The 26580-nt window shown below is 40.6% G+C and overlaps 1 protein-coding gene across 1 annotated transcript in view; it reads left to right on the top strand.

Moving 5' to 3' along the window:
• The window catches only part of NUP160 (nucleoporin 160), a gene marked incomplete in the record, with an annotated part of 310239 nt that overhangs the window by 32793 nt on the left and 250866 nt on the right, over positions 1 to 26580 (top strand). The window contains 4 exon segments of the mRNA XM_053689299.1: positions 2155 to 2325; positions 2416 to 2515; positions 2604 to 2769; positions 15799 to 15923. Of these exon segments, the coding sequence (XP_053545274.1) occupies positions 2155 to 2325; positions 2416 to 2515; positions 2604 to 2769; positions 15799 to 15923 (562 nt within the window).

Raw genomic sequence — 26580 nt, 5'->3', positions numbered from 1 at the left:
TAAGAACTGTGAGAAAAATTGTCCCACCCTTTCTGTAACATAGACCAAAGGGTGGGACAACATAATCACTGCACCAGATGTTCTGCACGTAATGCAGATATCGTACATGTCTTCTGGTCTTGTCCAAAATTGCAAAAGTTCTGTCATAAGGTTGCTTTTTGGCTTAAGTTTTTGGATACAAAAATAAAATTTAGTTCTATACAAATATTTTTCTTGATTAAGGATCCTGCTGTCCAAAATAAACATTTAATTTAATACTGCAATACTGATTGCTAGACAATCTATCCTTAGGTCATGGAAAAATAATTGCTCACCAGCTACATCTGCCTTTATTCAGAATATGCGATATAAAATGATCATTGATCAGTATGATCCTCTGATCTTCTTGGAATAAAGAATTAAGGCCTTTTTAGCCAAGTGGGACAAGGTAATCTTCTCTCTCCCTACAGAGACCAAGCTACAGATCATTTTCCCGTTTTGCAAATTTGTGCTTCTTCCTGTAACTAATTCAGTCAGACTCTTATCCATCATTATGGAGAGAAATTTCTTGAAGAGGGAGAGAGAGTACTTTCTTGTTTTATCTGTTTTTTTGTGTCCGTTGTTTTAGGTTTAGATGTGATAATGAGCAATAGGGAATGTCGCATATTTTGGGTTAGGTAATATAGATTTGATTGCCTGATTCATATTGACTTACTTAGAACGCCTTATCTTTCAAACCCATATTATAGGACGTTAAACAGAAATATATTTTAGGTTGCACAATTATTGTATTGTTTCATACAGTGATTGTATTGTCTATCTTAGACATATAAGAGGTTTAATATGACTTATTCTTTTGATAGGCCAATCCAATTATTGCATGTAACCTGTACTCATAATATATTGCATTATTCTGTTTTTTTTATGTACATGTATTCCCCAAGGCAGAACATGCAGTGATCTGAGATGTCATCGCAGAAAATGCAGCATGTCTGCAGAAAGAACGGGGCACTTGCAGGAACAATTCATTTAGCTTTTCATCGCTGCTCCACATTAGGCTGTTCTCTTCAAACAGAGCTGTTCTCTGGCTGCACTGTGTAAGTTTTTCTTACCACAGTTCATACAGAGCTAAGTGCTGTTTGAAGTGAACAGTCAAATATTTAATAGCGCTGCCAAGCAGTAGGGTATTGATTGACTGTCTCTCAGAGATTGTTTCACGCCTGTCCCCTAGCATTTCACAGTCTACAAAGCTGTTTTTTTGTGAATGTAAGACGTTTGTATGAGCAATGCACCTAATTTGCAATGCAATTTTCAACTAGTGCACTTTATTATAAAACTGTAAATATTGATTTATTCTCCAGTCAACTAACACATTGCAATTGAACTGGTGCTTTAGTGTAACTTCCTCATTTAAAATTGAATTTTATTTAAAATTGACCTGCAGAAAATTTTTCACTAAAAAAATCTTATTGCAGAAAGTGAAAAAAAGTTCTGCCTCTGGGCATGTATTTTTATGTGTGCCCTGTTGTACAGGGATTAAAGTGAAGGTCAATTTGGATGAATTAGATCCCGGTTTTTAATAAACCTATTAAAAACAAGGGCACTTTAAAAATTAATCAAAATTGACATTTCACTCCTTTTCTTCAAAAACTTACCTTTTAATCCTGAAAGCGCTGCAGCGCTTCCTCCGCCAGTTGCAAGCCCTCTTCAAGGGTCCAAAATGACTAATCTGGCTTCCTCCAATCACGAAGTTGCATCAGGCCATACCCCCCGGGGGGAAGCCGTGATTTGAAGAAGCCGTATTCGTCATTTCTGATGTAAGAATAGGCTTCCGACGGCCGGGGGAATCGCTGGAGCGGCTTTCAGGATTAAAAGGTAAGTTTTTGAAGAAAAGGAGTGAAATGTCAATTTTGATGAATTAAAGTGCCCTTGTTTTTAATAGTTTATTAAAAACCGGGCACTAATTCACCCAAATTGACCTTCACTTTAAGAAAAAAAACAATTAAAAATTATTTTAAAATAATAAATGCTATTTAGCAGGTAAAATGACTGGGAACACATTAGGAGATATAGTTTTACAGTCCATTCAATAGTGTACATATCCTTAGTCATTTGAGTGATGTATATTGAGACGGATCCTTTAACATTTATTCTGTTGCCTTCTGTTCTCTGTAGCTTCACAGCAGCGTGACTGAGTATGAAATGTCTCAAGAAGAATTCAGGCAGTTACAAGTAGAATACTGGGCTAAATTTTATGCCTGCTGTCTCCAGTACCAGGAAGCACTCTCATGTCCTCTTGCACTTCAGGTGCACCCACATACTAGCATGGTGTGCCTTATAAGAAAGGTGAGGTACACGACTTATAAGTTCCACGCCAGTGAGTAAATATAGCTGCTATATAGATAACTATTGTAACCCACATGTCTCTCTTTCCAGGGGTATTTGTCATTTTTGGCGCCTTGTTCACTGGTTGATCATTTGTATCTTCTTCCAGCTGAAAATCTTCTTACTGAGGATGAAAGTGTAATTTCAGATGGTGAGCAGAAAAGTGACAACCTAGTCAAATAAACTGATTTTGTAGGAAGTCTACAAACCGTTTTTGTTTTCTGTGTCCCCTGTTGCAGATCTAGATGCTGCTAATGATACGATCTGCTTGATCCAGTGCCTCAGGATGATCGGAGATTATATATCTGCGGATATGGCGTATCTTATGGAAGCATCCTGTTGCCATCAGCAGCCCCCTGAAAGAATTGCAGAGCAGATTTTGGAAGATTTGATAGCAAATGATGTGTAAGTAAATTTTAAAGAGACACTCAAGTCAAAATAGACTTATGACTCAGACCATGCATTTTCAGGACACTTTCCAATTTACTTAGGGAAAAGATCCTACTGAACATGTGCACAGGGTATACGTATACTAGTCTTTGATTGGCTGATGTCTGTCACATGATACAGGGGGGTGGAAAATGGGAGAAAAAAATAATTTCTCAGAAAAAAATCTGCTTATTTGAAATTCAGAGTAGGTGTAAAATCCTTGTCTATTATGCACTTGTTAATTATGCAATTCTACTGCAATGAGTGGTTTTTCTAACGGATACAGTACTTTATTTGTCCCCTTTAATGCGTTTCCAATGATCAACTTTGTCTGCTGGAGTGTTATTTTTCTTTTACAAGATATGACGAGTCCACGGATTTAATCCTTACTTATGGGATATCGCCTCCTGGTCAGCAGGAGGAGGCAAAGAGCACCACAGCAGAGCTGTATATATATATATATATATAGCTCCTCCCTTCCCTCCCCCCAGTCATTCTCTTTGCCTGTGCTAGTGATAGGAAGAGGCAGCGTGAGGTGTTATAGTTTCTCCAATCAAGAGTTTATTTTTTAAAGTGGTTCTACTGAGTGCTACTTTGTGCTGCGGTGTAGCCTAGACCAAATCACTCTCTTCAGTAGAAAAAGAGAAGCATTTGGTGGCTTTAAGGCAATAGGAACTGGTGGGACATAATTCTCACTGTACCTCCTATACATTGTTTGCTGCCCTAAATACAGATAGCCTAAGCCCTTTTAACTCAGGCTGATCTTTGTCCACAGGGCTATGGGAGGGAGAAGACCTCTGCAAACCTGCTGGACTACCATGCTGTCGCACAGCATTCCAGGTAAGTGCTTACTTTATTATTTCTGGAGACTACGCAATTATCTCAGATTAAAAGTGAGCACTGCGTTATTAGTCACTTTTCAGGAGCTGAGTCATGAAAGGGCTCTGATGGTGTTGGGACTGTTTTTTATATACACTGGGGCTGGGTCTCATCAGTGTTATTTTGCTCCCGGTAGTGATATAATATGCTACCTTGGTGATAGCTCCGTATTATGTTATGGGAGCATAAGAATGGCGTAACTCCCCACTCCCAATATCTGTATTATATCGGCTGATCGAAAGGTTTGTTTGTCAGTTGTTCATTGCAAATGAGGTTTCATTATTTATTTATTTTTTAGGACCTCTTGGGCTTTATAATGTTTTTTTTACATAGCGATTAAGGCTCCACCTTGGAGCTGGCTGCCTGGGAGTTATGCGGTATACTACACCCACGATGGGTGGTACTTGAGGTAGTCCTATGCAAGGCGGCTCCATTCTTGTGAGTTTGCCGCCCGAGTGTTCAGCCTTCGACGCCCACGATGGGCGAAGCTAGGCTATGCTTTAGAAGTTTTGCGCGCCCTTTTTCTACGTTCTAAGAACGCTTTGTGCATAATGGGCTATTTACTAGATACCTTGTTCGGTCAGTCTTACTGTTGCTGACACAAGGGTTATCGGCTTGTTTCTTACATACTCTCCTTGAAGTCGTAGTGTGATTATAGAGACAATGTTTGTAGTAACCAGATTACCAGCTCTACTCCATTTGAATTCTTTTCTTCTGTTATGTGTGATCAGTCCACGGGTCATCATTACTTCTGGGATATAACTCCTCCCCAACAGGAAATGCAAGAGGATTCACCCAGCAGAGCTGCACATAGCTCCTCCCCTCTACGTCAGTCCCAGTCATTCTCTTGCACCCAACGACTAGATAGGATGTGTGAGAGGACTATGGTGATTATACTTAGTTTTTATGACTTCAATCAAAAGTTTGTTATTTTACAATAGCACCGGAGCGTGTTATTACTTCTCTGGCAGAGTTTGAGGAAGAATCTACCAGAGTTTTTTACTATGATTTTAACCGGAGTAGTTAAGATCATATTGCTGTTCTCGGCCATCTGAGGGAGGTAAAAGCTTCAGATCAGGGGACAGCGGGCAGATGAATCTGCATTGAGGTATGTAGCAGTTTTTATTTTCTGAATGGAATTGATGAGAAAATCCTGCCATACCGTTATAATGACATGTATGTATACACTTCAGTATTCTGGGGATGGTATTTCACCGGAACTACTCTGTTAAAAGTCACTAATCTTTTTAATAAGTATTTATCATGTTAAACGTTTTTGCTGGAATGTAGAATCGTTTACATTTCTGAGGTACTGAGTGAATAAATATTTGGGCATTATTTTCCACTTGGCAGTTGTTTGGTTTTAATTATGACAGTTTCGTTTCTCTTCACTGCTGTGTGTGAGGGGGAGGGGCCGTTTTTGGCGCTCTTTGCTACGCATCAAAAAATTCCAGTCAGTTACTCTTATATTTCCTGCATGATCCGGTTCATCTCTGACAGATCTCAGGGGTCTTCAAACTTCTTTAGAGGGAGGTAGATTCTCTCAGCAGAGCTGTGAGAATTTTATATGACTGTGAATAAAAACGTTGCTCTGTAATTTTTATGTCAAATTTAATTATTGTTATTTTTCTAATGGGAACAAACCTTTGCTAAAAGTTGTGTTGTTTAAAGTTTGATGCTATAACTATTTTTCAGTTCATTATTTCAACTGTCATTTAATCGTTTAGTACCTCTTTGAGGCACAGTACGTTTTTGCTAAAAAAGATTATAACCAAGTTGCAAGTTTATTGCTAGTGTGTTAAACATGTCTGACTCAGAGGAAGATATCTGTGTCATTTGTTCCAATGCCAAGGTGGAGCCCATTAGAAATTTATGTACTAACTGTATTGATGCTACTTTAAATAAAAGTCAATCTGTACAATTTGAACAAATTTCACCAAACAGCGAGGGGAGAGTTATGCCGACTAACTCGCCTCACGCGGCAGTACCTGCATCTCCCGCCCGGGAGGTGCGTGATATTATGGCGCCTAGTACATCTGGGCGGCCATTACAGATAACATTACAAGATATGGCTACTGTTATGACTGAAGTTTTGTCTAAATTACCATAACTAAGAGGCAAGCGTGATCACTCTGGGGTGAGAACAGAGTGCGCTGACAATACTAGGGCCATGTCTGATACTGCGTCACAGCTTGCAGAGCATGAGGACGGAGAGCTTCATTCTGTAGGTGACGGTTCTGATCCAAACAGATTGGATTCAGATATTTCAAATTTTAAATTTAAATTGGAGAACCTCCGTGTATTACTAGGGGAGGTCTTAGCAGCTCTCAATGATTGTAACACCGTTGCAATACCAGAGAAACTGTGTAGGTTGGATAAATACTTTGCGGTACCGGCGAGTACTGACGTTTTTCCTATACCTAAGAGACTAACTGAAATTGTTACTAAGGAGTGGGATAGACCCGGTGTGCCGTTCTCACCCCCTCCAATATTTAGAAAGATGTTTCCAATAGACACCACCACTCGGGACTTATGGCAAACGGTCCCTAAGGTGGAGGGAGCAGTTTCTACTTTAGCTAAGCGTACCACTATCCCGGTGGAGGATAGCTGTGCTTTTTCAGATCCAATGGATAAAAAATTAGAGGGTTACCTTAAAGAAAATGTTTGTTCAACAAGGTTTTATATTGCAACCCCTTGCATGTATCGCGCCGATTACGGCTGCGGCAGCATTTTGGATTGAGTCTCTGGAAGAGAACCTTAGTTCATCTACGCTAGACGACATTACGGACAGGCTTAGAGTCCTTAAACTAGCTAATTCATTCATTTCGGAGGCCGTAGTACATTTAACCAAACTTACGGCTAAGAACTCAGGATTCGCCATACAGGCACGTAGGGCGCTGTGGCTAAAATCCTGGTCAGCTGATGTTACTTCTAAGTCCAAATTACTTAATATACCTTTCAAGGGGCAGTCTTTATTTGGGCCCGGTTTGAAAGAAATTATCGCTGACATTACAGGAGGTAAGGGCCACGCCCTACCTCAAGACAAAGCCAAAGCTAAGGCTAGACAGTCTAATTTTCGTCCCTTTCGGAATTTCAAAACAGGAGCAGCATCAACCTCCACTGCACCAAAACAGGAGGGAGCTGTTGCTCGTTACAGGCAAGGCTGGAAGCCTAACCAGTCCTGGAACAAGAGCAAGCAGGCCAGGAAACCTGCTGCTGCCCCAAAGACAGCATGAACCGAGAGCCCCCGATCCGGGACCGGATCTAGTGGGGGGCAGACTTTCTCTCTTCGCCCAGGCCTGGGCAAGAGATTTTCAGGATCCCTGGGCGCTAGAGATCATATCTCAGGGATACCTTCTAGACTTCAAATTATCTCCCCCAAGAGGGAGATTTCATCTGTCAAGGTTGTCAACAAACCAGATAAAGAAAGAAGCGTTTCTACGCTGTGTACAAGATCTGTTATTAATGGGAGTGATCCATCCGGTTCCGCGGTCGGAACAAGGACAAGGGTTCTACTCAAACCTGTTTGTGGTTCCCAAAAAAGAGGGAACTTTCAGGCCAATCTTAGATTTAAAGATTCTAAACAAATTCCTAAGAGTTCCATCGTTCAAAATGGAAACTATTCGGACAATCTTACCCATGATCCAAAAGGGTCAGTACATGACCACAGTGGATTTAAAAGATGCTTACCTTCACATACCGATTCACAAAGATCATCACCGGTATCTGAGGTTTGCCTTCTTAGACAGGCACTACCAGTTTGTAGCTCTTCCATTCGGATTGGCTACGGCTCCAAGAATCTTCACAAAGGTTCTGGGTGCCCTTTTGGCGGTACTAAGACCGCGAGGGATTTCGGTAGCTCCGTACCTAGACGACATTCTAATACAAGCTTCAAGCTTTCAAACTGCCAAGTCTCATACAGAGTTAGTTCTGGCATTTCTAAGGTCGCATGGATGGAAAGTGAACGAAAAGAAGAGTTCTCTTTTTCCTCTCACAAGAGTTCCATTCTTGGGGACTCTTATAGATTCTGTAGAAATGAAGATTTACCTGACAGAAGACAGGTTAACAAAACTTCAAAATGCATGCCGTGTCCTTCATTCCATTCAACACCCGTCAGTAGCTCAATGCATGGAGGTGATCGGCTTAATGGTAGCGGCAATGGACATAGTACCTTTTGCACGCCTACACCTCAGACCGCTGCAATTGTGCATGCTAAGTCAGTGGAATGGGGATTACTCAGATTTGTCCCCTACTCTGAATCTGAATCAAGAGACCAGAAATTCTCTTCTATGGTGGCTTTATCGGCCACACCTGTCCAGGGGGATGCCATTCAGCAGGCCAGACTGGACAATTGTAACAACAGACGCCAGCCTACTAGGTTGGGGCGCTGTCTGGAATTCTCTGAAGGCTCAGGGACTATGGAATCAGGAGGAGAGTCTCCTTCCAATAAACATCCTGGAATTGAGAGCAGTTCTCAATGCCCTTCTGGTTTGGCCCCAATTAACAACTCGGGGGTTCATCAGGTTTCAGTCGGACAACATCACGACTGTAGCTTACATCAACCATCAGGGAGGGACAAGAAGCTCCCTAGCAATGATGGAAGTATCAAAGATAATTCGCTGGGCAGAGTCTCACTCTTGCCACCTATCAGCAATCCACATCCCGGGAGTGGAGAACTGGGAGGCGGATTTCTTGAGTCGCCAGACTTTTCATCCGGGGGAGTGGGAACTTCATCCGGAGGTCTTTGCCCAAATACTTCGACGTTGGGGCAAACCAGAGATAGATCTCATGGCGTCTCGCCAGAACGCCAAACTTCCTCTCTACGGGTCCAGATCCAGGGATCCGGGAGCGGTTCTGATAGATGCTTTGACAGCACCTTGGAACTTCGGGATGGCTTATGTGTTCCCACCCTTCCCGCTGCTTCCTCGATTGATTGCCAAAATCAAACAGGAGAGAGCATCAGTGATTCTAATAGCGCCTGCATGGCCACGCAGGACTTGGTATGCAGATCTAGTGGACATGTCATCCTGTCCGCCTTGGTCTCTACCTCTAAGACAGGACCTTCTGATACAGGGTCCATTCAAACATCAAAATCTAACTTCTCTGAAGCTGACTGCTTGGAAATTGAACGCTTGATTTTATCAAAACGTGGTTTTTCTGAGTCGGTTATTGATACCCTGATACAGGCTAGGAAGCCTGTTACCAGAAGGATTTACCATAAAATATGGCGTAAATACCTATACTGGTGCGAATCCAAAGGTTACTCTTGGAGTAAGGTTAGGATCGCTAGGATATTGTCCTTTCTACAAGAAGGTTTAGAAAAGGGTCTATCAGCTAGTTCATTAAAGGGACAGATTTCAGCTCTGTCCATCTTGTTACACAGGCGTCTGTCAGAAAATCCAGACGTCCAGGCCTTTTGTCAGGCTTTAGCTAGGATCAAGCCTGTGTTTAAAGCTGTTGCTCCGCCATGGAGTTTAAACTTAGTTCTTAACGTTTTACAGGGTGTTCCGTTTGAACCCCTTCATTCCATTGATATAAAATTGTTATCTTGGAAAGTTCTGTTTTTAATGGCTATTTCCTCGGCTCGAAGAGTCTCTGAGTTATCAGCCTTACATTGTGATTCTCCTTATCTGATTTTTCACTCAGACAAGGTAGTTCTGCGTACTAAACCTGGGTTCTTACCTAAGGTAGTCACTAACAGGAATATCAATCAAGAGATTGTTGTTCCATCCTTGTGTCCAAATCCTTCTTCAAAGAAGGAACGTCTTCTACACAATCTGGATGTAGTTCGTGCCCTCAAGTTCTACTTGCAGGCAACTAAAGATTTTCGCCAAACTTCTTCCCTGTTTGTCGTTTATTCTGGACAGAGGAGAGGTCAAAAAGCTTCTGCTACCTCTCTCTCTTTTTGGCTTCGTAGCATAATACGTTTAGCCTATGAGACTGCTGGACAGCAGCCTCCTGAAAGAATTACAGCTCACTCCACTAGAGCTGTGGCTTCCACTTGGGCCTTTAAGAATGAGGCCTCTGTTGAACAGATTTGCAAGACTGCAACTTGGTCTTCGCTTCATACTTTTTCCAAATTTTACAAATTTGACACTTTTGCTTCTTCGGAGGCTATTTTTGGGAGAAAGGTTCTTCAGGCAGTGGTTCCTTCTGTATAATGAGCCTGCCTATCCCTCCCGTCATCCGTGTACTTTTGCTTTGGTATTGGTATCCCAGAAGTAATGATGACCCGTGGACTGATCACACATAACAGAAGAAAACATAATTTATGCTTACCTGATAAATTCCTTTCTTCTGTTGTGTGATCAGTCCACGGCCCGCCCTGTTTTAAGGCAGGTAAATATCTTTTAAATTATACTCCAGTCACCACTTCACCCTTGGTTACTCCTTTCTCGTTGATTCTTGGTCGAATGACTGGGACTGACGTAGAGGGGAGGAGCTATGTGCAGCTCTGCTGGGTGAATCCTCTTGCATTTCCTGTTGGGGAGGAGTTATATCCCAGAAGTAATGATGACCCGTGGACTGATCACACAACAGAAGAAAGGAATTTATCAGGTAAGCATAAATTATGTTTTTTTTACTGTAAAATGGCTCAAATATGGGGTGTCGCTATTGTTAAAGAGTCAGTGTTTTTCATTCATTGTGACTTGGAATGGAATGATGGTGCATAAAATATCGTCCCTTTTCACTTAAAGGGACAGTACCGATTTTCGTTGGGTTTCTTTTACTTGTTACATACTTGACAAAAGAAGTGTACACATGAAATAAAGATTTTACATTCCACTGTTTTCTGTATAACACAGTTTGGTACTTGCACTTGAAATAAAGATTTTTTTCTTTTTCCCACATGCGGTACTCTGCAGTTCCTTGCAGCTTATGTCTAGGTTGCTTTACTGTTCATAGCACTGTCCATTCCAGCAAGATTAACATGGTACTTCACTACTTTCTGTCACTGACAAAGGAGGTTGTAATATTTCACTCCTTTTATTTCTGCAGATTTATGTAGAGAAAAATGTTATCCTTTTTAAAACTTAAAGTGGTAATAACATATTTGCTTGAGTTGCCTTTTATTTTTATTTACACCTTCTAATGTGACTGTTAGAAGTCCAGTGATACCGGGCAATCTTTTACACATTTTCTAAATAGTGTCTGCAGTTATTGCTCACCTGCAGGCAGTGCTCTGCAGTTCCTTGCATAGATATTGCTTGGATTTCCTTAGCAATGGCTAGTTACAGCTGTCTTGCTATTTATATTGGTCTGGTTCTGCATGACGAAAAGACATACACTTTTTTTTTTTTTTTTTTTTTTTTACTTTCAACAGACAGTGCAGAGTTTTTTGTGGAATGGTCTCAAAACTCACATAAATGCGTATAGCCGGTCAGGTAGCTTGACAACTGCTAAGACACTGGGGCTTCACTCTGTGACTCCCTCGGGGGGAGATACAAGACAAGATAAAGGCTATGAAACTTGCTAATGCCTTTCTTACAGGCGCTTATTTACAGGTATTTGGCTAACAAATGGGAGTTCGGTTCTAGCCCGCAGGGCCTTATGACTACGGCCTTTGGTCGTGGATGTGTATTCTAAACAGCCCATCTTCTCCCGCAGGATAAGATGTTTTCGGGAGCCGGACAGATCGCTCAGCAGGCTAAGACACTGTGGCTGAACTCGTCCTCGGTGAGGTCTATTCAGCCTTTCATCCTTCTGAGGCTGATAGAAATGAGCTACGTTTTGAGACCCTTACGGGTGATTAGTTGCGCTTTACAAGTACCCAATACATTCATACATACAATGAATTCTTTTGGAATTCTACTGGATTTGTTTCCCTTTTTTCTCCGCTAAGCAGCAATAACCTAAGCCTGCATGGAGGCCCAACTTTCTTGGTAGTCCATGCAAAACAAGAAGCCTGAAATTAGAACTAAGTCTGCATGAAGTGCATGACCCCGATCAGAGGACAAGGATCCCTGGGCTTTAGAAATAGTGTCCCAGGGGTACAAATTGGAATTCAAATATTTTCCCCCTATCGGCAGGTTCCTTCCTTCTAGATTATCTGCAGATCAGATACTGGAGAGGCGTTCTTACGTTGCGTGGAGTAATCGTTCCTGTTCCAGCACAGGGTCAGGGTTTTTACTCAGATCTATTGGTGGTTCCCATAGAAGAGGGAACCTTCAGACCAATCTTGGACATCTAGAGTCTAACCTAATTTCTAGAGGTCCGTCCTTAAGATGGAAACTATATGTTCCATGCTATCACTGATTCAAGAGGGTCAGTTCATGACCACAGTGGACCTAAAGGACGCATGCTTACATGTTCCCATTCTCAGGGACCATTACAAGTTTCTAAGGTTTACATTTTTAGCAAACGCTTTCAGTTTCTGGAATTACCTTTTGGCCTGGCCACTGTTACAATAATATTTGCAAAGGTGCTGGGATCTCTTCTGGCGGTTCTTCGACCACAGGGCATTGGAGTGTCGCCGTCTCTGGACGATATTCTATTCAAGCGCCATAATTTCAAACAAGCCAGATCCCATACCATCCTGGTATTCTCCTTCCTGTGTACTCATGGGTGGAAAATATACATAAAAAAAAAAGGGGGCTCCTTGTTTCCAAGTACAAGGGTAACCTTTCTAGGGACCATAATATATTCCCTATTGATGACGATTTTTCTGACGGAGGTCAGGAAAACAAATTTACTTTCCTGTTGTGCCCTTCAGTCCTCTCTCCGGTTTTCGGTGGCTCAATGTATTGGAGGTAATTGGGCTGATGGTTGCGACACTGGATATCATCCTTTTTGCTCGGTTCCATCTCAGTCCTCTATAGCTACGCATTCTCAGGCAATGGAATGGGGATTATACAGACCTCTCTACTCTGATACCTCTAGATCAGGAGACAAGGGATTTTCTTCAGTGGTGGTTGTCTTTGGATCATCTCTCCCGGGGAACCTGCTTTTTCAGGCCGGTTGGGATATTGTGACAACAGATGCCAGTCTTCTGGGGAACTCCCTGAGGGCTCAGGGACTTTGGACTCAGTCGGAGTCTGTTTTTTCCTATAAACATTCTGGAGCTGAGAGTGAGTCTCAATGTGCTTCTGGCCTGGCTTTGATTCGCCGCAGCCACATTTCTCGAGCTACAGTCAGACAATATAATTTGTGACTTACATCAATAATCAGGGGGGGACAAGAAGTTCCCTAGCGATGTCAGAAGTACCTAAATTTGTCCGATGGGCGGAGTCCCGTTCTTGTTACCTGTCAGCGATCCACATCCCGGGAGTAGACGATGGGGAGGCGGATTTCTTGAGCAGACGGATGTTTCATCCGGGGGAATAGGATCTCCATCCGTAGGTTTTTGCCAACCTGATTCTCAGATGGGGCAGACCGGAGCTGGATCTTATGGCATCTTGTCAGTATGCCAAGCTCCCGAGATATGGATCCAGGTCAAGGGATCCTCAGGCTGAAATGATAGTTGCCTTGGCAGGGCCTTTGTGGTTCAACCTAGCTTATGGGTTTCTGCCGTTTGCTCTCCTTTCCCGGGTGATTGCTCGAGTCGAACAGGAGAGAGCTTTGGTGATTCTCATTGCTCCTGCGTGGCCTCGCAGGACTTAGTATGCCGATCTGGTGGACATGTCCTCTCTACCGCCGTGGAAGCTTCCATTGAGGCAGGACCTTCTCATTCAGGGACCCTTCCATCATCCGAATCTAATTTCTCTGCAGCTGACTGCTTGGAGATTGAACGCTTGATTTTATCTAAGCGGGGTTTCTCTGATTAGGTCATTAATATCTTGATCCAGGCAAGTAAGCCTGTTACTAAAGAAGATTTACCATAAAATATGGCGTAAATATCTTGTTGGTGCGAATCCAAGGGCTACTCATGGAGTAAGATTAGGATTCATAGGATTTTATCTGTTCTCCAAGAAGGATTGGAGAAAGGGTTATCGGCAAGTTCCTTAAAGGGACAGATTTTTGCTTTATCTATTTTGCTACACAAACGTCTGGCAGATATTGCGGATGTTCAATCTTTTTGTCAGGCTCTGACTAGATTCAGGCCTGTGTTTAGACCTATTGCTCCTCCTTGGAGTTTGAATTTAGTTCTTAAGGTTCTTCAAGGGGTTCCGTTTGAACCTATGCATTCCATAGATTTTAAATTATCTTGGAAAGTTTTTTTATTTTTGCTATTTCTTCTGCTCGCAGAGTTTCTGAGCTTTCGGCATTACAATGTGATTCACCTTACCTTATTTTTTTCATTCAGATAAGGTAGTGTTACGTACCAAACCTGGTTTTCTTCCTAAGGTTGTTTCCAACAAAAATATTAATCAGGAAATTGTTTCCTTAATTGTGTCCTAATCCCTTCTTCTATGAAGGAGCGTCTATTACATAATTTGGACGTGGTCCGTGCCCTGAAGCTTTTACTTGCAGGCGACTAAAGAATTTCGTCAATCATCTTCGTTATTTGTGGTTTCTTTCTGGAAAATGTAGGGGCCAGAAAGTTACGGCCACCTCTTTTTTTCTTTTTGGCTGAAGAGTATCATCTGTTTTGGATATGAGACTGCTGGACAGCAGCCTCCTGAGAGAATTTAGTCTCTTTCTACTAGGGCTGTGGCTTCCTCTTGGGCATTTAAAATTGATGCTTCTGTTGAACAGCTTTGCAAGGCTGCAACTTGGTTGTCTCTTCACACTTTTTCCAAATTTTCCAAATTTGATACTTTTTGTCTCGTCCGAGGCTGTTTCTGGGAGAAAGGTTCTTCTAACAGTGGTGCCTTTTTGTTTAGGTTCCTGTCTTCTCCCTCCCTTTCATCTGTGTCCTATAGCTTTGGTATTGTATCCCAAAAGTAAGGATGAAATCCGATGACTCGTCATATCTTGTAAAAGAAAAGGATTTTTATGCTCACCTGATAAATTTATTTCTTTTACGATATGACGAGTTCACGGCCCACCCTGTTATTTTCTAAGACAGGTCTTTTATTTTTGTTAAACTTCAGTCACCTCTGCACCTTGGCTTTTCCTTTCTCTTCCTAACTTCGGTCAAATGACTGGAGTGGGAGGGAAGGGAGGAGCTATATATACAGCTCTGCTGTGGTTCTCTTTGCCGCCTCCTGCTGACCAGGAGGTGATATCCCATAAGTAAGGATGAAATCCGTGGACTCGTCATATCGTAAAAGAAATAAATTGATCAGGTAAGCATAAATTTCCTTTTTTCAAAATACCTAACTTACACCAGTTCTGGCTAAGTAAACCAGACACAGCAGTGAAAATTAACCTCCCAATGGATGTGGGGGTTGTGGTAGAGCTCAGCACATTTGAAAAGCTCATCATGTAGAATATTTGAATACAATGAATCCTATCTGCTTGCTTGAGTAAATTGTCCCTTTCATTTTTCTGCTTCAAGCAATGTAATCTAAAAAATGTTTGGTTGCTAATAAGAGCAACACTATTTGTAAGGCAGGTATCTGGCACGGAATAGACTGGGATGCTTTTATTTTTAATTAATAATTATACATTTCTAGACTGAATATTTTTATTTATGAGTTATCGAATTGCATTAGATTTTGCTGTATTACAGCATTTTTTTAATTTACATTTTTTGGTTTGGTTAAAGGAAACTAACTTTTTTTTTTCCTTTTTTCAAATCTATTTTGTTTTCATGACTCTGGACTAATCCATCAATACAGTTGTATGGGATCTCCCAAGCTGCCTGGCAGAATTTATGTTGGTATAAGTTTTGCATTGATTTTCCTCTAATTTTGAGATTAGTGTAAACACTCGTTTATAAGCAGGACAGGGCATTTTTGTGTGCCTATGTGCCTTTTTTTTCTTTTTGAATGAAAATGAATTTACTGTCTCCCCATCCCAAAATATAAGATGGTACTGGAAGCTGAGCTGAAGATAAATTATCCCTTTCTCCTCCCCTTTCTCTAAGAGGTGGCTGTATCCGTTTTAGAGCAGCTTATTACAAAACAGAACCACTTTTACACTTAACAAGCCTGTCCGCTTCAGAACAGTAAATTAATGTTTGAAATATCACTATATTGTCGCTTTAGAGAGAGCTACAATACAGGCAATGATTCCAATAAATGTAAAATCTAAATTGTTTACTTATGTAATTGGTTTTTTGTTTGTTTTTTTCCCCCTCAGTGAAAATGTTATGGAGGATATTCACAATAAACTGCAGGACATTAGAAATCCCATCCAGGCTATTAGCTTCTTGCTTCGCGAGATGGACTATGAGACAGTGGACGTGGACAAGAACATGGATCTTGGTATGCTTAGCTAGAAATTCTTAGGTGTTTCTTTTTTTTTTTTTTTTTTTTTTTTTTTTTTTAAATACCGACTTTATTTGAAAAAGCAAAGAATGATTTACAATATAGTTGGGAGAAGCAGCTCCTTTATGAAACAACAAAGCCAGTACAATTTTTCCAAAAACATAGAATATATTAAGAATACCCTTTTTTTTTTGTCTATTTACATATTATATGAAGTATCTATGAGGGTAAGAAGAAAAAGAGAAGGAAAAGAGTTTGTGAGAGGAGAGAAATTCTTCGTTTATGCATAATGGACAGTCTGTACCAGAATTTGTATTGTTTCAAAAGATAGATAATCCCTTTTATTACTCATTCCCCAGTTTTGCATAACCAACAGTTATATTAACCACTTAACGACCAAGGACGTACGCCATACGTCCTCAAAAAAAAATAAAAAAAAATAGTTAATGACCGAGGACGTATGGCGTACGTCCTTGTTCTTGGAAAGCGGCTTTCCGGTTATTGCAGTGATGCCTCTATCGAGGCATTCTGCAATAACCCCCCCTTGGTCATCCGATATCGAGGCATCCTGCAATAACCCCCCTTGGGCCCTCTCTGCGCCGGACATCGATGGCCGGTATTATTGGTGGGTGGGAGCCAGTCTGGGAGGCGGGTGGGCGGCCATCGATGGGCCGTGTGATGTGGAGGTGGGGCAGAATCATGGGGGGGGGGGGCGGGCGTGTGCACGGCGTGGAAGCGGGTGGGAATGGCTACACTACAGAAATAAATGTTCAAGAAAAGTGGGGTAAAATATATAATTTAAAAAGAAAATCTAAGGGATCTGGGAGATGGAGGGGGGTTGTTCTTTGGGGGGGAAGTTACACTACAGAAAAGGAAAAATAAAAAGGGGGAAAAAAAGCATTTTTTTGTGGGGAAACTGGGTACTGGCAGACAGCTGCCAGTACCCAAAATGGCTCCCAGTAAGGTAGAGGGGGAGGGTTAGAGAGCTGTTTGTGGGGGGGATCAGGGAGGTTGGCGGCTAAGGGGGATCCTACACATCAGCATATGTAAATATGCTAAAAAATATATAAAAAATTAAGATAACTTTTTTTTTTTTAGTACTGCCAGACTTTCTGCCAGTACTGAAAGGGACACTGAACCCAACATTTTTCTTTTGTGATTCAGATAGAGCATGCAATTTTTAGCAACTTTCTAATTGACTCCCATTATCAATGTTTCTTCGTTCTTTTTTTTTTTTTTTAATTGACTCCCATTATCAATGTTTCTTCGTTCTCTTGCTATCTTTATATAAAAAAGAAGGCATCTAAGTTTTTTTCTTGGTTCAGCACTCAGGACAGCAGTTTTTAATTGGTGGATTAACTTATCCACCAATTAGCAAGGACAACCTAGGTTGTTCACCAAAAATGGGCCGGCATCTAAACTTACATTCTTGCATTTCAAATAAAGATACCAAGAGAATAAGGAACATTTGATAATAGGAGTAAATTACAAAGTTGCTTAAAATGTCATGCTCTATCTGAATCACAAAAGAAAAAAATTGGGTTCAGTGTCCCTTTTTAAGATGGCGGGGACTATTGTGGGGTGGGGGAGGGAAGAGCACTGTTTGGGAGGGATCAGGGGGTCTGATGTGTCGGGTGGGAGGCTGATCTCTACACTAAAGCTAAAATTAACCCTGCAAGCTCCCTACAAGCTACCTAATTAACCCCTTCACTGCTAGACATAATACACATGTGATGCGCAGCGGCATTTAGTGGCCTTCTAATTACCAAAAAGCAACGCCAAAGCCATATATGTCTGCTATTTCTGAACAAAGGGGACCCCAGAGAAGCATTTACAACCATTTGTGCCATAATTGCACAAGCTGTTTGTAAATAATTTCAGTGAGAAACCTAAAGTTTGTGAAAAAGTGAACTTTTTTTTTTTTTTTTTTTAAATTTGACCGCATTTGGCGGGGAAATGGTGGCATGAAATTATACCAAAAATGGGCCTAGATCAATACTTTGGGTTGTCTACTACACTAAAGCTAAAATTAACCCTACAAGCTCCCTAATTAAGTCCTTCACTGCTGGGCATAATACATGTGTGGTGCGCAGTGGCATTTAGCGGCCTTCTAATTACCAAAAAGCAACACCAAAGCCATATATCTGCTATTTCTGAACAAAGGGGATCCCAGAGAAGCTTTTACAATGATTTGTGCCATAATTGCACAAGCTGTTTGCAAATAATTTCAGTGAGAAACCTAAAGTTTGTGAAAAAAATTTAAAAAGTGAACAATTTTTTTTTTTATTTGATCTCATTTGGCTGTGAAATGGTGGCATTAAATATACCAAAATGGGCCTAGATCAATACTTTGGGATGTCTACTAAAAAAAATTATATACATGTCAACGGATTATCAGGGATTCCTACTTGTATTTATTGCCCTATAACTTGCAAAAAAAGCAAAGAACATGTAAACATTGGGTATTTCTAAACTCAGGACAAAATTTAGAAACTATTTAGCATGGGTGTTTTTTGGTGGTTGTAGATGTGTAACAGATTTTGGGGGTCAAAGTTAGAAAAAGTGTTGTTTTTCCATTTTTCCTCTTTTTATATATATATATATATATATATATATTTTTATAGTAAATTATAAGATATGATGAAAATAATGGTATCTTTAGAAATTCCATTTAACCCCTTAATGACCACAGCACTTTTCCATTTTCTGTCCGTTTGGGACCAAGGCTATTTTTCCATTTTTGCGGTGTTTGTGTTTAGCTGTAATTTTCATCTTACTCATTTACTGTACCCACACATATTATATACCGTTTTTCTCGCCATTAAATGGACTTTCTAAAGATACCATTATTTTCATCATATCTTATAATTTACTATAAAATTTTTTATAAAATATGAGGAAAAATTGAAAAAAACCCCAATTTTTCTAACTTTGACCCCCAAAATCTGTTACATATCTACAACCACCAAAAAACACCTATGCTAAATAGTTTCTAAATATTGTCCTGATTTTAGAAATACCCAATGTTTACATGTTCTTTGCTTTTTTTGCAAGTTATAGGGCAATAAATACAAGTAGCACATTGCTATTTCCAAACCATTTTTTTTTCAAAATTAGCGCTAGTTACATTAGAACACTGATATCTTTCAGGAATCTCTGAATATCCATTGACATGTATATATTTTTTTTTAGTAGACAACCCAAAGTATTGATCTAAGCCCATTTTGGTATATTTCAGGCCACCATTTCACCGCCAAATGCGATCAAATAAAAAAAATGTTCACTTTTTCACACATTTTTTCACAAACTTTAGGTTTCTCACTGAAATTATTTACAAACAGCTTGTGCAATTATGTCACAAATGGTTGTAAATTCTTCTCTGGGATCTCCTTTGTTCAGAAATAGCATACTTATATGGCTTTGGTGTTGCTTTTTGGTAATTAGAATGCCACTAAATGCCACTGCGCAACACACGTGTATTATGCCCAGCAGTGAAGGGGTTAATTAGGGAGCATGTAGGGAGTTTTTTGGGGTAATTTTAGCTTTAGTGTAGTGTAGTAGACAACCCCAAGTATTGATCTAGGCCCATTTTGGTATATTTCATGCCACCATTTCACCGCCAAATGCGATCAAATTAAAAAAAACCGTTAAATTTTTCACAATTTTAGGTTTCTCAATGAAATCATTTACAAACAGATTGTGCAGTTATGGCACAAATGGTTGTAAATGCTTCTCTGGGATCCCCTTTGTTCAGAAATAGCAGACATATATGGCTTTGGCGTTGCTTTTTGGTATTTTGAAGGCCGCTAAATGCCGCTGCGCATCACACGTGTATTATGGCTAGCAGTGAAGGGGTTAATTAGGTAGCTTGTAGGGAGCTTGCAGGGTTAATATTAGATTTAGTGTAGAGCTCAGCCTCCCACCGTAAACATCAGACCCCCTGATCCCTCCCAAACAGCTCTCTTCCCTCCCCCACCCCACAATTGTCCCCGCCATCTTAAGTACTGGCAGAAAGTCTGCCAGTACTAAAATAAAAGCTATATTTGTTTTTTTGGTGGGTTTTTTTAAAAGCATATTTACATATGCTGCTGTGTACTATCCCCCTTAGCCCCCAACCTCACTGATCCCCCCCAAACAGCTCTATAACCCTCCCACTCTAACTTAATGGGTGCCATCTTGGGTACTGGCAGCTGTCTGCCAGTACCCAGTTTAGACAAAAAAATGTTGTTTTTTTGCATTTTTTTAACTTTTCTGTAGTGTAGCTTCCCCCCACACAAAAACCAACCCCCCACCCCTCCACGATCTCTTTTTGTGGGTTTTTTTGTATTTGATTATCGCCCTTTTAACTTTTTACTGTTAATTGAATTTCTGTAGTGTAGCGGTTTCCACCCGCTCCCGCCCCGTGCACGCGCCCGCCCGCCACTCTCCGCCCCCGATCCCGCCCCCCCCCCGACGTCACACGGCACACCGATGGCCGCCCACCCGCCTCCCAAGTCGGCTCCCACCCACCAACGATACCGGCCATCGATGTCCGGTGCAGAGAGGGCCACAGAGTGGCTCTCTCTGCATCGGATGGCCATGTATGGTTATTGCAGGATGCCTCCTTATCGAGGCATCACTGCAATAACCGGAAAGCAGCTGGAAGCGAGCAGGATCGCTTCCAGCTGCTTTCCACACCGAGGACGTGCAGGGTACGTTCTCAGGCATTAACTGCCTTTTTTTTTGAGGACGTACCCTGCACGTCCTCGGTCATTAAGGGGTTAATAGCGAGAAAACGGTATATAATATGAGTGGGTACAGTAAATGAGTAAGAGGAAAACTACAGCTATACACAAACACCGCAAAAATGTAAAAATAGCTTTGGTCCCAAACGGACAGAAAATGGAAAAGTGCTGTGGTCATTAAGGGGTTAATATACTTTTTACCTCTGTGATTACCTTGTTTCTAAGCCTCTGTATACTGCCACCTTATTTCAGTTCTTTTGACAGACGTGCATTTTAGCCAGTCAGTGCTGACTCCTAGGTAACTCCACGTGCGTGAGCGCAATGTTATCTATATGGCACACATGAACTAACACCCTCTAGTTTTGAAAAACTGTCAAAACGCATTAAGATAAGAGGCGGCCTTCAAAGGCTTAGAAATTAGCATATAAGCCTACCTCGGTTAGCATTCGACTAAGAATGCCAAGAGAACAAAGCAAAATTGATGATAAAAGTAAATAAGAAAGTTGTTTAAAATTACATGCCCTATCTGAATCATGAAAGTTTATTTTGACTACACTGTCCCTTTTAACATTCTTCAGGGTCTCTTCACATTTTTATTTTTGTTTTTTCCTCTCCATTATTTTAATTTTGTTAAAGCAGTGGTTTTCAGACTCTTAGGAGGTGATGAAATTTGCAAGACTGCCCCCCCCCCCTTAATAGTTGCTACTTTTTTCTCTTTAAAGTAAATTGTAAATCTATTTGAACTTTTAATTTAGTTAAGTTACACCTGAGCCAAGGTTCACACACAGCTCTGAAGTGTTTTTAGCTTGCACTCTGTTAATCCTGTGTTAAAGGGACAGTATATACCAATTTTCATATAACTGCATGTAATAGACACTACTATAAAGAATAAGATGCACAGATACTGATATAAAAATCCAGTATAAAACTGTTTAAAAACTTACTTAGAAGCTCTCAGTTTAGCTCTGTTGAAAAGGTAGCTGGAACACCCACTACAAGTGGCAAATAAGACCCCCCCCCCTCCCTTCCTTTGCATATGAAAAGAACCTTTACACAAATAGGAGCAAGCCGGAGTAGGTATACGTCGGTATTCTCCTAAAACTTTGGGGCTTTGTTAGGAGTCTGAAAAACAGAGCAATGTTATTTAAAAATAAGCAAAACTATACTTTTTTTATTTATTTAAAAAACAACTGTATGGGCTATATAAATGGATCATCTACAAAAGATTTATGCAAAGAAAAATCTATTGTATAATGTCCCATTAAATTTACTGATCAAGACAACAAGCGCAATGCAGTGTATAAGTGCCTTTCTACCACCTACATCCCGCCCTTTGTCTTATTCCATCAAGTGTTATTATTGGCTCTTAAAAATCTTCTATGTTTTTTGTCAGGCAGCTGCTGCTTTTTGGTTTCCATACGATAGTGTGAAGCTCCTCCCTTTATATGCTCTAGAGCCCCCTCACACTTTGAAAACTAGTGCATTAAAGTGATGCTAAACTTTACATGTTTTAAAATTGGGTCTGGAATTTGAGCAATATTTTGCAGGGACTTTAATTGATCACTTCTAATTAAGATGTGCTGTAACTTACTTACTTTTTAATCTAGCCATTCTTATATCCTGCGCTCTGACCACCCACTTAAAAACTTTTTTTTTTTTTTGTTTTTTTTTTTTGGTGAGCTAACAGTTTGAGCTGTTACAATCGGTGCCCTAGCCGTATGGCACTTTTGTAGCTAGAGCGCCAATTGAAGAGTTGTTCAAATGAGTTTTGAAGTGAGTGGCTGGAGCACAGGGTTTTAGAATGTAGCTTAAAGTCCCTGTAAAATATTGCTTAGATTCCGGACCTGCTTTTAAAACGTGTCAAGTTTACAATCAATTTAAAAGGACATTTTATGTGCAAAAAATGTCACTCTTAATTCATTACAGTATGTAGTTTTGCATCACTGCCCACAGCTTTACTTTTTGTTTAAACAGACAGTCAAACTTAACCCCTTAACGACAGAGACATACCTATAGACAGACCTTCCCTCCCTCCTGCAGGATTGTGAGACCGCGCTATTAAAAATCACACCCCCATAGAAAGACCAGCAACGTACAGGGTACGTCGCTGGTCTTTAAGGGGTTAAACTTTCATAATTCAGAACATAGAATTTTGAACAACTTTTCTAATTTAGTTCATTCTATTGGTATCATTTGTTGAAAAGCCCTCCTATGTAGGCTTATGAGTAGTACTGGGAGCTAGCTCCTGATTGGTGGCTGTACACAAATGCCTGTTTTCATTGGCTCAGAAGATATGTTCAGTTTGTTCCCAGTAGTGCACTGCTGCTCGCTCAACAGAGAATTCCAAGTAAACAAAGCAAATTTGATGATAGAAGTAAATTGGAAAGTTGTTTAAAATGGCATGCTCTCTCACTGGCTTTCAAACCTTTCCTCCGGAAAGGTGAATTAATCAGCTGATTTGTAAACATGGTTATTAACCTGCTCTCACCCAAGGTAATCCTGAAAATCTGGCTTCTTAGGGAGGCGTGAGGACAGGTTTGCAAACCAGTGCTCTTTCTAAATCGTGAAACAAAGATGTTAGGTTTCATGTACCTTTTTTAAGCTCTGCAAAATTCTTAACGTTAGGGATGTACTAAATGCACATGTATTCTGCTGGCATCTTCTAATAACAAAAAATGCACACTCCTAGTAAACCTGGCTGGTGAGTGAATTGGGAGTGGCAGTTGGACAGATCACAAGAGACTACTTGCTTGTGAACCGGAGCACAACTTTACCAATGTTTTTAACCCCTTTGTGGTGGTTAAACATCTAGGGCCAGATTACAAGTGGAGTGCTATTAAGCGCTTTTGCTCGCACGCCAACTGTGCTAGAAGTAAACGTTTTGAGCGCGTCTGACTACGCTCGTATTATAAGTTCAGCTTTTTAATAAAAACTTGTAATATCGTGTGCATGATAACCTATTCTCTCCATAGAAGTCAATGGAGGAAAAAAGTAGGGAAGAAACCCCAATTTTGCACTAACCCAATATAAAAACTTGCATTTTAGCCAATCAGTGCTGAATCCTAGGTAACTCCATGGGCGTGAGCACAATGTTATCTATATGGCACACTTAAACTAACGCCCTCTAGTTTTGAAAAATTTCCAAATGCATTCAGATAATAGGCTGCCTCAAGGGCTAAAAAATTTGAATATAAGCCTACCTAGGTTTAGCTATCAACTAAGAATACCAAGAGACCAAAGCAAAATGTATGATAAAAGTAAATTAGAAAGTTGTTTAAAACTACATGCCCTATCTGAATCATGTAAGTTTGTTTTTGACTAGACTGTCCCTTTTAACCCAACAATACTAGAGTGTTTAAACGTTCAGTATGCAACAAGCTCACTTTTTTTCATGACCTATGCTTATCATGATCACTCAACCTGTTAGCCCTCACAAAAACCTGACTTTCCCATGCTTGTAGGGGGAAAAGCATTCTTCTTCTTTCCACACCCTGCACCTTCCACTTCATTCCTTCACCCTTGCTTTCTCATTATGCATAAAAAGAATGTTCACCATTTGATAGTGGAAGTAAATAGCAACTTTTTCTTCTTAAATGGAAAGAGTCAACAGCTGCATTCATTACTTTTAGAAAATAAGAACCTGACCACCAGGAGGAGGCAAAGACAACCCAGCCAAAAGCTTAAATACTCCTTCCACTCGCCTCATCCCCCAGTTATTTTTTGCCTTTTCGTCCCAGGAGGATGACAGAGAAGTGTTTGTTTTGGTCTATTATGGAGGGTAGTACTCTTCGGCATGGGACAGGAGTTTTAAGTAGTCCTGTCAGTCTCTCAGTGAGGGCTTGGATGAAATTTAGAGTCCGGAAATGCAGGGAGTTTCTTTCTGCCAAACCATCCCGACTCATATTAACAGCTCTCCAAGCAATCAGCGTTGTCTTATTTCGCTGCCTGCTTTCTTCTCTCAAGTCCATGGCGGAGGCGATAATATCAGTCACACTTGAAGGGCCGTGTTCCTGTTCCGCGGTGCAGATTCCGGTAAGATAGTTTCATTTTACTTTATTTGCAATGTATTGTAATGTGAATGTTACCCGAGAGGCTACTACCTTGCTGGTCTAACTATACATAAGGGTCTCGGTGAGTCTCTCTTAGTATCTTGGAATCTAGGGTTAATATCTCCTGAGGGGGGTTATTAAACAGGGGGGTTTATAATCCTGTTTATGTGATTCAACCTGCTTATGTGCAATGTTTACTTGGCTCGTGGTTGGAACATTGAGGCCTTTGGAAGTGACCCGGCCTTTTGGTTGGGCGCGCTTGTTTGGACTGTACGGTTCAACTTGTGTTCGGGGGTGGCTACGTTCCGTTGTTCCATTTCCGCATTCCCACCGTGTGGCGAAGAAAATTTTCTAGTCCGCAGGGGTCTGGTCATAAGAGGTGGTGAGTGCCCCAGCCATAGGGGGTGTCAGGTGCCATTTTAGTTTCCACTACTTTAGTCCATATTTCGATATCCTCTATCCAGTTATGGAGGATTCTGATGCTGAGACTGTGTTAATTTCAGATTCAGTTACAGAGGATTCTGATACGGAGACTATTTTGATTTCAGATTCCATACTTAATAAATCTATATAATAATTATTATATGAATGGTAAACCAGTTACACCTGCATTTTCGGCTTCACATACGACTCTGATTCTTAAGGAAGGGAAGGATCCAAGGCTTAAAGAATCTTATAGACCAATAGCCTTACTTAATTCTGACTATAAGATCCTTACCTCTATCTTAGCAGTTAGACTTCAGCAAATATTACCACAGGTGATCCATCCGGACCAAGCTGGTTTTATGAATGGACGGAACTCCTCGTCAAAAATAAGAGAAGTAATTCTTACTCTGGAACATTTTGAAAGGGCATCTCAGACAGGAGGGGGGATAGAGGAGAGGTATGGAGGATCAGACATGGCTATTCTTGCTGTTGATGCAGAAAAAGCGTTTGACTCCGTTACTTTTAAGCACCTCAATTAAAGCAACTTTCTCATTTACTACTATTATCAAATTTTCTTCATTCTCTTGGTATCTTTATTTGAAATGCAAGAATGCAAGTTTAAATGCCGGCCCATTTTTGGTGAACAACCTGGGTTGTCCTTGCTGATTGGTGGATAAATTCATCCACCAATAAAAAAGTGCTGTCCAGAGTACTGAAACCAAAAAAAGCTTAGATGCCTTCTTTTTCAAATAATGATAGCAAGAGAACGAAGAAAAATTGATAATAGGAGTAAATTAGAAAGTTGCTTAAAATTTCATGCTCAATCTGAATCACAAAAGAAATATTTTGGGTACAGTGTCCCTTTAACGGTTTTTATTTGGGATACAAATAATCAGCATGGCTGTAATATTTCTGTTGTGCTTTTAAGGGGACCACATGGCTTTATTTGCTAACCTCTTCCCATGCGGTTGTACAGACTAATGCGAACGTCATCCATGATGGGCGGGGCCTATTTTCGTGCTCTGACACGCAGTTTACTCTGACTGAGAAGGCAGCAGGCATTATCTCCTGTTGTGCCTAAACTTGTGTTCTGTTAACCGGATCGTTGTCGAGTCATTTTGCAGTACCCTGCAGAGCTGTGGCAAGGTGCAGGGGTCATTTTTTCAAATCATATATATTTTTTGCTATAAATGTCTTTTAGAGGTTAAATTCACCCTTTGCTCTTAGGGTGCAATAATTTTAGGCACAATTGAATTGAAATTGTGCGCTTTTTTTATTTCTTAAAGGCGCAGTACACATTTTTCAAAAGATTGTTTAAATCAATTAATAAAGTGTTTTAACGACTATTGTGGTTATTGCTAGTCTGTTCAACATGTCTGACATTGAGGATACTAATCACTCTGTGTTTAGAAGCCGTTGTGTACCTCTTGTACTGAAAGGGCTTTACAATGTAAA

Source organism: Bombina bombina, chromosome 7, assembly GCF_027579735.1.
Source record: "Bombina bombina isolate aBomBom1 chromosome 7, aBomBom1.pri, whole genome shotgun sequence".
Taxonomy (NCBI): Eukaryota; Metazoa; Chordata; class Amphibia; order Anura; family Bombinatoridae; genus Bombina; species Bombina bombina.
Note: the sequence above shows the minus strand (reverse complement) of the source record. Positions and strands in the feature narration are given on the sequence as shown.